The sequence below is a fragment of the Pieris brassicae genome, chromosome 2 (assembly GCF_905147105.1).
Source record: "Pieris brassicae chromosome 2, ilPieBrab1.1, whole genome shotgun sequence".
NCBI classification, from domain to species: Eukaryota; Metazoa; Arthropoda; class Insecta; order Lepidoptera; family Pieridae; genus Pieris; species Pieris brassicae.
This window is the reverse complement of record NC_059666.1, coordinates 7,958,392-7,970,054: the sequence shown is the minus strand read 5'-3', so window position 1 is coordinate 7,970,054 and position 11,663 is coordinate 7,958,392. Positions and strand designations below refer to the sequence as shown.

General features: G+C 34.9%; 1 protein-coding gene across 3 annotated transcripts in view; it reads left to right on the top strand.

Moving 5' to 3' along the window:
• The first annotated feature begins 88 nt into the window (after positions 1–88).
• The window catches only part of LOC123720325 (protein outspread), a 208,880-nt gene continuing 197,305 nt past the window's right edge, over positions 89–11,663 (top strand). For all 3 annotated transcript variants that reach the window (XM_045676884.1, XM_045676885.1, XM_045676883.1), the window contains exon 1: positions 89–551. In XM_045676884.1, the coding sequence (XP_045532840.1) occupies positions 435–551 (117 nt within the window). In that variant the 5' untranslated portion in view covers positions 89–434. The remainder of the gene's footprint in view (positions 552–11,663) is intronic.

Sequence of the window (11,663 nt, the reverse complement as noted above, 5' to 3'; positions counted from 1 at the left end):
CACACATTTATGCACCTGTAAGCAACGTCACGTAACAAGAAAAGAGAAGTTGTAAAACAACAACTCGGTTCGCTGCTTGCTCATACTTTTCTATCAGATGTAAAATGGTCGAGTTGCCGCGTTCATGTGCGCTCACTAACTCTGCGTCTTCTATAGTAAATCGATGTTTATTTTGACGTAAAAACAAATTTTGTTTACGCGATTGTTTGACTTCATTGGTACCCGGGTACTTATGAAAATAGTGTTGTGTATATTTTTTATCTAAACGGTCACACTCACTTCTGGCAGTGATTTTGCTGATAGTTCAATCGTCGGTTGGTGCGCGTGATAAACTACGTGTTCGGTTTTAAAAAGGCCGTCTAGTGTGTGTTTTAGCACCATGCTGTGTACTGTGACATAGTGAACGTTGAAATAGGCCCTGACCTCTGACAATCATGTCTGGGCGATCGGATTGTAGAAAATTCGCGCCAAACATCTTCAACAAAAGTAAATGCACCAATTGCTTCCGGCAGAAGGAGGAGCATAGTGCTGAAGCATTGGAATCTAATCGGGTACAAACATTTTTTTTTTACATTCCCGACATCAATCAATGTTTCTAAAATTACAGTACAATCGCCGTAATCGAGGTGCGCTTGTATTTGTGAATTGCTACAGATTTATCTGTGTGGGTACACTGACCACTTCTCAGGTGTTGATCTAACGGAGTATGAGTTGTGTAGTGAAACCTAATAATTGGAGGTATTTATTTAATTTTAACGCAGCTATGTTCGAGCCCGTGACTAATTTCTATTATTTTATATTTATCATTATTGCTGTGTCGCCTATCGCTCCAAGATAAAATCTGGCGAAGCTAAATAATTTGCTAATTCGTTCTTGTCCCTTATCAGTTTGTACAAGGCCACACATTACCTTTAGGTAAAAATATATTTAAAAAATCCCTGTATCACTTTGTACTTGTGTTGTCATATTTCACATATTTCGTTCGGTCGTTGTTGAATATGACATGATATGATATTCAGCGTCCCAAGCTACAATTATACATTCGAGCCAATATAGAAGTATAAGTTTTTTTTTTATGTAATAGCAGGCAAACGGGCAAGAGGCTCATCTAATGGAAAGCGATACCGCCGCCCATGGACACTCACATTGCCCGAAGGCTCGTAAGTGTGTTGCCGGCCCTTCAAGAATTGGTACGCTCTTTTCTTGAAGGACCCTAAGTCGAATTGGTTCGGAAATACTTCAGTTCAGTTATTAGTATTAAGTAAATTATACTCCCCTGACATTACATTTATATTTATATTTTACTACGTGACATGTAGTTTCACGTAGTAAAATGTAATATGTAACATTGTGTAACGATAACAGTCAAACAACTTTTTATCGAATGGATATTTTTTATACAAAACTATCGACAAAAACTATCCCGTTGTGAGCAGGATGCGCATCTCTGGTCGGGTCCTCTGGTATCTATGGCTCGCTCCAAATAAGGTTCGATCAACAAATGCGATTTGTATCAAATACAAACCTATTGCTTCGATATTACGATAAAAAACGTAATTTCTAATATTTTTTAAAACTTATTTTTTGTTGCAAGGCCAAAAAAATAGATACTAGACATTTTCTTTTTTTTTACCAAATTTGTTCAAACTTAAAATATTGGATATAAAATAAAATAAAAATAACACTTTTTAATAATAAAATAAACTTCCATCTTATAATCGGCTGTGAATTATAGAAACTAACAATTATTGATAAATACTGGGAACGTGTAAATATTATTGATAATGATGTCACTAGGTTATCACGTTAAATAAGAAAATATAAACAGGGAAGCGAGAAAGTTATAAACATTTTTGTTCTAAATATAAAATACATATCTTCGCGCACCTCCGTGAGTCTTTTTATAGTCATTAACACTATTTACATATCCTAACAAATTATTTTACCGTTTGTATATATTTAGGCGGTATTTTTAAAATTGTATTCATTAAAGTTGTTGACCTTAGATATTTTTTTTAATCTACTAACTTTGGCCTGTTTGTTATGGTTATGAGCTGAGAAGTGTCATACTTGACCTAAGTACCGGTTAATGAATTTTTCGCTCATGTTTTTCACGTCGCCCGTGTAGCGGGCCTCAATGGGGTTACGTGTTAAACACCTGCGTAAATTATAAGTCTGTTTGGACATTTACTATTGACAATATCTGATAAGCTTCATTCAGTATTCAGATCTAGAAATCTAGTCGATTTCTCTTACGTTCTCTCTTTTATTTACCGTATTTGAGCATAAACCGACAGTGCGAAATGTCAAGTATTCGAATATGTTTTTTAATTGGATTTGTTCTTTAAAAATTAACTATGATGTTTAAAGTTTCTGTATAATATTATCGCTGCTATGACGTATAAATCCTTTTTCAGATCGCTTAGTACGATATACATTTTTTTATTGAAACTTTTATTTGTATGTATAATATAGCTTCCATTTGGTATCAGACATGTATACAATTTTAAATTATAATCATACACTCCTTGATAACATATAATTATCTAAAAATTCCTTTTAAATATAAGTACGCAGTTATCCCGCCTATATAAATGTTGTGGGAGAAATGTCGTATGATTCATGGTCTCGTATTATCGAAATGAAAGAACAGGAAACACGATCAATGCTAAAGTAATTTGAATTAGAATTCTTGACACAAAAATTTCATAAGGTCGTTTAGTTTTTATCATTTTGGATAGCCTAGTTTCTAATTAGTATGTAATTAAACAAATGCTTCTATTGTTATGATTTATTGTTACCTGTATGCCGAACGTGGCAATTTGTATTATATGTGTTTGTCATTATTTATGCGAAGATTTTCAGTGAGCTGGTCATTCTTTTGAAATACCTGATCGGAATACATTACCTGTCTAACCTTAAGTGGACAATTCAAGAATACCAAGAAAATTTAGGACAAAACAGCTCGATATTGTACACGTGACAAGATGTCAAAGTCAAGGCTTTGAAATTTTCCAAGTTCAAACAATATTAGCCTCTATGCCATTGCAATAGATCGTTTTTGAATTATACACCGCTGCGGAAACGACTCAAATGGCACACTCCATGCAATTATCTTGACAAATGCTGCGCTAACGAAGCGAGCTGTCATAGTCCATATTCGATGACGCGAATGGGAAGCGTCAAGCAGGCGATTGATAATCAAATAGAATGTTAATTTCTTCTTGCAATGTGAAAGTCGGATACGTCTTTACATTTATTGCCACGACTGCCTCTATGCCGTGCTATTTTGAAAGGCATAAATTTTTCGGAAAACTCACGAAACCTTTTTCAGAATTGGTCGTTTGAGACCCACATTACCGCAGTTTAAAGTCAAATTAGTTTTCCCGCTTTCGCGTATGTTTGTGGGTCGCACACATGTATTTGTTTAAATCGCTGCCGGAACAGGTTTTAAATATTTTTCGTTACGGTGGCATGGCGCCGGTACACACTTGCGGTTAATGCGTAAGCTAACTTCCATTTAGTACTTTGACACACTTTTCATTTGTATAACATGGTAAAACACTACTTAACTGTTAAGAGGTAACCTACTTCTCAAACCACAAATAGATAGTTATTTAATAACTCAATTTAAATGGGGCATATCAAAACTTTTTAGGCCACTTGTTCCGCTGTAAGTTAGACAGTTTTAAATGCTGTATGTATTTGTATGAAAATTGTATAGCATTGTTGCCTTTTCACGCTAAATTAATTTGTAAGAGTCGAGTGTACTTTCGTTTGTCAAAAACGTATTTGCTTTACATATGGGAGTCACGGTGGCGTTAAGTTTCGACTCTAATCCTGAGAAAGGGTTTTAGTACTAATATTTTAAGCTAAGTAAAATACTCTGTCAGTCTCAAAGTATTTATTCGGTCACGACTTTATACAAAACACATTCATCTTAGAAATAGTTTCAATCTTGACGTTTTATAATACAAGCGTAAGTAGTGTATTCTGACAAGTCAAGGTCGTGATTAGACAAATTTGCCTTGACCATTTAAGGATTGTGTTACGTTTACGCCACAAAACCGCAGTAAACAAAAAAAATATTTGACTCACGTCTTTACGATATACAATAGGTATTATTAAAATGAAACCAGAAATCACCGCGACTCGTTTTTTTCATTCATTAAATTGTATTGTTTAAATTCTAGTTATGGATTGTTTTTCTTTTACTACGATTTATAATTAACATTGCAGAAACATATCAGTGTTCGCTTAATGGCTTCCGCGGGCGACTCTCATTTCTAAGGTCGTAGGTTTGAATCCCGGCTAATAAAGGACTTTCTATCTGCGCATTTAATACCTAAAGGTTGATTAGAAAAAGTAAAAACAAATCGTCACGAAATAAATACAGAAATCAGAAGCCTTGGCTTTAAAAGTTGTGTAAAAGTAGTGCTGCTGTTTTTTTTATTACAGTACGATTAGGGTTATTGTACTCCGAATCATAGCCATTGTCAAGTGCCCATATACCCCATATGCTATGCATATATCAAAATTATTCCAAATTAGTTCGGGGCACACAGAGCAAGGAGTGCGTAAGGAATGCGCCTACGCCAGGTGCAATGGCCCCGTGCCACGCCCCCTGAGCATTTTTGTGAGCGCACCATATTCGGATTGGTTTAATTTTAGCGCCAATTACTTATCTGGCAACATTTCTTAGTGTAATCGCAATCTTGGGATTCTGAAATGAACCCCGGATTTTATATCTCCTACTGATTGCATCACTATTAAGTAAATTACAAATTATCTTATTCCTTAAATTTTATTTAGTTAAGTCAAAATCACTCTTCGGAAGGTGGAAGGCCTGCTAGCTTTAACACCGGAACACACCCACTTCAAATGTAAAGATTTCCTCTATTCAAGATTATCTGCCTTTATTATAAAATTCCAAAAATCTGCGTTTGTGTAAAGATCAAAGATTTGTTAATTTCTGTAGTTCCATCGTTAAACATTCCCGTTGATAAGTAATATTTTATCCTGCGCTACCATGTAGGAAAATATTGAACATAAAAGATACATAGCTATAGTTATATACAATGTAAAGCAGTGCTATCGAATAGATTTTGTTAAGTATTTAGGTGCTCATTAAAGCGCTATAGTATTTACGCGATATCGTTCTTACCGTTAGTACTACAATGGGTTACTAACAATAATATGTGGGTCGAGACAAGAGGTTAGACGAACAATTAAAGTCAACCCTGTTTGCAAATAGCATTGGATTAATGCGATGCGATCGTAATTGTGATATCCGTTTTATTGCTTACCGAGAAATGTATTTTGCACTACACATGCCCGGAGGACCTGGATTTCATTTCTAGCGGAACTGTTAGTGCTGTCTTTTAATGTAAGGCTTATCTGATGTTAAGTGATACCGCCGACCATGGACACTCACATTGCCAGAAGACTCGCAAGTGTGTTGCTGGAATTTTCGGAATTGGTACAATTTTTCCTAGAAAGACCCTAAGTTGAATTGGTTCGGAAATACTTCAGTAAGCAGCTGGTTCCATATAGTAGAGTGTGGCAAAAATTGCCTTAAAAACGCTCAGTTGACGTCGAGTTGATACGGATGGTCTGATTGCTGTGACTGACTGCCATTAGGGTTTTCAAGCCCCACAATTTCTCTGACAGTCAAATAAAGGGGTTCTGGGAAACACGTTGCTTAAACAAAACAATAATGTTAAGAGTATGTTCTGATAATTTATCTGGAACACAATATAATCGAAGTCGAAGATATAAAGAATTAATATAAAGAAATTGACGATAGTGTGGAAGTGAGTCATTCAAGATTTGAGAATCGCTATTTGACATTTATGTGACTCAGCCAAATATTGAATGGGCTGTGTATTTGTAAATGATAGTTTGGATAGATATAAGAATATCAACGCTATATGTATATCTATATTTATATAAAATTCTTGAGTCACAATGTTTGTTCCCATACTCCTCCGAAACGGCTCGACCGATGCTTATGAATTTTTATACATATTCAGTATGTCTGAGAATCGACTACTATCCATCTTTCAAAAGCCTTAAGTGGTAAGGGGTGTCCACCGATATATTGTTATGATACAGCATACAAAAATATATACAACCCTTAATTGTCACCCCTCTACAATCGACCCCTATTTTTATTATAGTAGATAGGTTATTTTAATTGTACTAAAAAAATGTTTCCTGGAAATAATATACATGGCATAGAGACGTTTGCTGAGTCAGTTAGTATTCCATGGAACCTTTTCTAGTATGCCTGTATCGACGTTTATGAATACTTGGACATACACAGGGGATATGTATAGTTATCCCAAAGATTGGTATATCGAAATCTTTTAAAATAACTTCTATTAGCGACACCTATACCGACATTTTGTATGTAATTTCGCTATGCCGCAACATTGAAGTTCGGTATTAGGAGTTGCAGCGTACCAGCACTGAATCAAAGGTTTAATATTATAGGAAAATATTACAACCTTTACTATGAACCCATTGAGAACTAATACATTTTTCTCTTACTGAACTCTTTGAAAATTATTTAAAAAAAAAATCTTCTATTTTATACGCATATTGTTAAATACAAGTTTAAATAGCTATGTCTTTAACTCTACGCACATTTCAGTTCTGAGTTTGCCTTTCAGTTTCTCTTTAAGTTTCGTAGGTGTTATTTTTTAGATAAAATTTATGGCCCGACCCTCTCTGAAATAAATAGACCCTTTACGTTTTGTAAACTTGATTAACCTTGTAGTAGACACTCAAAAGTGTCCTTCATAAATCTCCGTAGAAATTGTATTTTATAATGCAGCGAACATCTCAAGCTAAAATATTATCAATTACGGTAAGCTCTGTTTGACCTTTCGATGTCCTTCAGATAAGGTAATGCTAAACCGCATAGTGATGACGCAATATTAAAGTTTAGTCTGGTCTAAATTCAGTCTACAAATGTTTAGTTTTTGATAAGAAATACGTCATTTGTTGTAAGGATTATGTACACAAGTAAGCGCTAAGGACTACGTCTATTTCGTAATATGTAAAGGTTTTTCAGAGTATCTTTTCGCTGGCAAAATTAACATATTTAACGATGAATCAGCAAGGCCACCCCGTATTCTAGTAATACGTTTTCCTACGAACAACCATATCAGTCCTGTTACATACTAATCCGGTATCGTTATGACGTTAGGTTCTTCGGAATTGGAGCATATATGAGGATATTACTGGAGCAACCGTCGCCTGGGCAGGGAGACGCCATGCACAATCGCGTCTTGGTCTTGAAAAAAAGGACATATTTTATAAACTTCCATGAAGGCAATGACTGCCCTTGAAAGCTCTGACAGTGAGAGATTAAAAGCATATTTCAAACCGTTATATAACCAAATAATTAATAATAGTCACAGCAGGTCCCAATTAGTGTCGATGCGTAAACATCTTTATCTGTTCAATGGAGACATTACCAGCGTTTATTTACTTATGCTATCAACCACGTATGCATCTGAGTCATGCGTGTATACATATTCATGAACTGGTGAGCTTTGATAATGATCGAGATAGAAATGATCGCTAATTAAAACGTTAAAAAGCATTTTTATACACAACTTTTCTGTCTTTACATTTATTCCGATTATGTTATATGGTTATGCATACTAATGTATATTTTTCAATGTTTTTAATGTCTCCCTCTGATTTAGAATTCAGTATTGGCTTTTGTGCGCCAATATTTAACCAATACTCACTACATCGGGATCGCAACCTCCAATTCCAAATGAGCTAATCAGCGCTTAGACTATAGTATCAAGTATAAAAGTGCCTTGTCAGCGTACACCTTTGTAGCTTATAGTAAATATTTACCGCGTATACGAAATGTAAGAAAGAACAAAATAGATTCAACCCAAATAAAAAAAATTAAAAATAATAATAGCCTTTATTCGAGTACTACAGTAAACTACACAAGTCCATGGCGTTTATGTTTTACACTTGTACTCGACGGAGCGAAGCCTCCTCCAAATTCTTTGACTTATCTATATTCTGCGCTACAATCGCTATCCCTTTTATTCCATCTTCCCAAGTCTCTGATGAGCTCTTTCTTCTTCCCACTGGGCCATTCCAAGTAAGGGTCTTCTTGACTCATCTGCCATTATAAATGGGAGCAATGTGACAGGCCCATTCCCAATTTAACTCTTTTGTTTATATTACGACGATCTTTTATGTTTGTAAGGCTTCGTACACACCGTTTTTAACTTTGTCTTTAATTGTAGTAGTAGCAATTGAAGGCGCTAATAAAGAAGATTGGAGTAATTGAGTTTTAATATACTCCAATTATTTATTAGCGCCTTATTGAAAATCCACGTTTCGCATCCATATGACACACTTAAGAAGTATGCATGTATGACTAAACCCAAAGTATAGGATATCATAATTTCTTGGTGGTCACACCTCAAAGCAAATGGAAGTATGTTGTTAATACCGACTCATCGATATAAGATTCTACATCTCCCTGACTATTAATTAATTGACAGAATAATGTCTATCCGCGTGTTTTGTAACCTGTACTACAACATACCGATGCAAGTAACAAATTCCATTCTAAATACAAAATTGTAACAGCTGGTACTTGGCAGTTGGCAGCACATATTTAACAAGTTCATCCCATCAGGCCGTCAGAGCTTTCCGCGTAGCGCAAATTACGGACATAGTATAATCTCGTGACTATCTTGCGCAATGAGCTATATTGCAAACTGCCAATAGCTATGAAACGTGTGATAATGTATACAACAAACTTTGTTTTCTATAGTAGAATAGTAATTTTTTCACACATATATAATGACGCCACTATATTGCTAAACGTTGGCAAGGTTGGCCGTTTACAACTTGAACTATTTATGTGGCGCTAGTCTAAAAAGTTCCTAGGCGGAATTGATGCCGGTCCACTCCCGCAACCAAGACTTCTTCCAAATACCAGCCCGTCTCTTTCCTTGAATTTTGCCCATCATTATAATCTGCAACAAGACGTATCGATGATGTGTCTGTGATGCGACTTTCGGTATTTAACAGTCTGCATAAACTTTCGTCCCGATTCGTTAAAGGACTCTTTCATTCGTTTACTCTCTGGATCCAGCTAACGGTAACATCACATCTCAAAAGCTTCGAGGCTTCTTTTTGTGTCTTCTATAATAGTTACTACTACTACTTATTTGCATTTAATTCATCAGTTTTTTCGTCACAAACCCATGCTCTGTTTATGTCATATGTATGCTCCTTCTACAGTTGGATAAAATTCTCGGTTAGTCCAATTTCTACGATCTGACCAACGCGTACCGTTAATACATGCGATAGCCGGTGTTAGAGGCATTTTGTAATACGTGACCGTTTCTATATTTAAAATGCGAAACCATAAATGCACCGGGTAAATTACTGTGCGTGTTGCGCTGACGCAGGGTTTTGCCGTCTGAAAGGTTATAAGGTTTAAATGGAATGGCTTTTTGAACTAAGATAGCTATTTGGAATTCGCATCTTTTTTCTTTAAGAAATTTCCGGAAGTCTCACAGTTTTTATGCTCAGGGCTCGTCGTTTTTGTCAATTAAAAAACTTCAAGAGACCAATGACATTGATGTTTCGGTAATACTGTATAACTGTTAACAAGAAGTACTGCAAATCGACATTTTTGTATTAGAAACATATAAAGGTGTTCGTCTGTCCGGCGCCGTGTTTAGAAGAGCTTGAATATTTAATTAAGTAGTAATTTACTGCTAACTAGAACATAGGAGCCTAGGGCGGGTCCGCCACTGATCTTGTTCTTATTGACTGAACGGAGACAGGGTTGTCAATGATTTTACATTTAAATTGCAAACGTAAATTCCTGTTTTAAATGTATAGAAGGCGGACCACCTCACGTTAATGAGAGAAGTGAGGCTTTCAGTAGTAGGTTAAGAGAGCAGTATTAGTGTAGTGGCTTCAGCGTGCGACTCTCTCTCCCTGAGATCGTAGGTTATATCCTCGACTGTACACCAATGGAGTTTCTGTCTATGTGCGCATTTAACATTCGCTCGAACGGTAAAAGAAAACATCGTGAGGAAACCGGCTTGCCTTAGACCCAAAAAGACGGCGTTTGTCAAAGAAGGCTGATCGCCTACTTGCCTATATATTTACACCCTTAAATTATATATATTTAGACCCTTAAATTATATATATTTAGACCCTTAAATTATATATATTTAGACCCTTAAATTTTTTATTAGTAAAAAAGAAATTAGCTAAGGTTTATTTATATAATAGTACTGTCCTGACGCTTAACCCGCTTTACAGTAATCGTTATGACTATGTTTGTTTCTTTTTCAATGTGATATGCTAGAATGAGTCTAGTAGACTAAAATCAGGACGGCCGTCTGATAGCGTCGTGCATCTCGTTCGTGTTATAATATAAAGTTTCTCATGTCAAAAAATATCATTTTTGTAATGAGAAATAAAGTTCTTTAAACGTATAAACAAAATTGGATTATAAAGTATAAATGACGCGTGTAACGTTGTTATATTTTTAATTATTATCTATTAATAAAAATAGTTACACAACAAAACCATATATCTTCAAGAAATACACGATAACACGACAGTCTAGCTAGTTTATAAATAACCTAACATTTTAACCCAACCTAATCAAAGTTTATCATCTACATTTATTGCGTATGCGCATGCTATATCAATTCAAGTTGCAGTTGTAAAATAACGTTGCGTCGTCGATATTTTTATTAAGACCAGTGATAAATAACGTGATTACGATATTTCATTTAAAAGTTAAATGTAAATTCTTTAGTAAATGTTATATCGAATGGAACCTTTCAAGGGAAATCGTTGGTTCAATAATTCTTAATAAAATTGAATAAATTTTATAGTTTACGATTGGTTAATACAGTGGGCACCTACTGATAGATGTTTTAGAGATTCATTGTATTGTATTATAACTTTTGTAAGTACTACTAATACTTAGAAAAATGTATTTAGTTTAAAATTTTATGTTCACCTTAATTTCCATGTATTTTAGACAAGATTGTATAGAAGTGCATTATGTGATGTAGTGTAATTTAATTAATAAAAAATCTTTGTCATGGGTTAGATATTTTCCCTGCGCCGCTTTTTAGTCGACTTTGCCTATGATATAAAACAGATTGTTTTGGATATCCAATCACATGAACACTGTTGTGCATTGTTTCCCTTTCTGAGAGTCTCCAATTTTTAGATTCTTATTTGAAATTATGATAAATTTTAATTTGGCTTTTTTGTTCAAATGATGGCGAACATGTCTATAAATAATAAATTTAGTGAAGTTCATAAGAGGTATATTTTTTAGAATCAAAAAAATTCCGATATCGAGGTATGATTTGACGTTACCTGTTTTATCTACTTTTTAAAAACCACTAATAATATTCATTCAGAACAATTTTATCGTCTAAAGAGGAATTTATTTTTAAACTTCTCCACATCACAATTCACAATACATCCTGCAATCAGCGAGCAGATTGTAAACAGAATTGTATTTCAACACCTCTGCAACCATTGTCTGGTGAATTTACCAATAACATCATTGTTTACATCCTCGCGTGTGGATACACAGTTGTCAAACTTGTCACTGAATTACGACG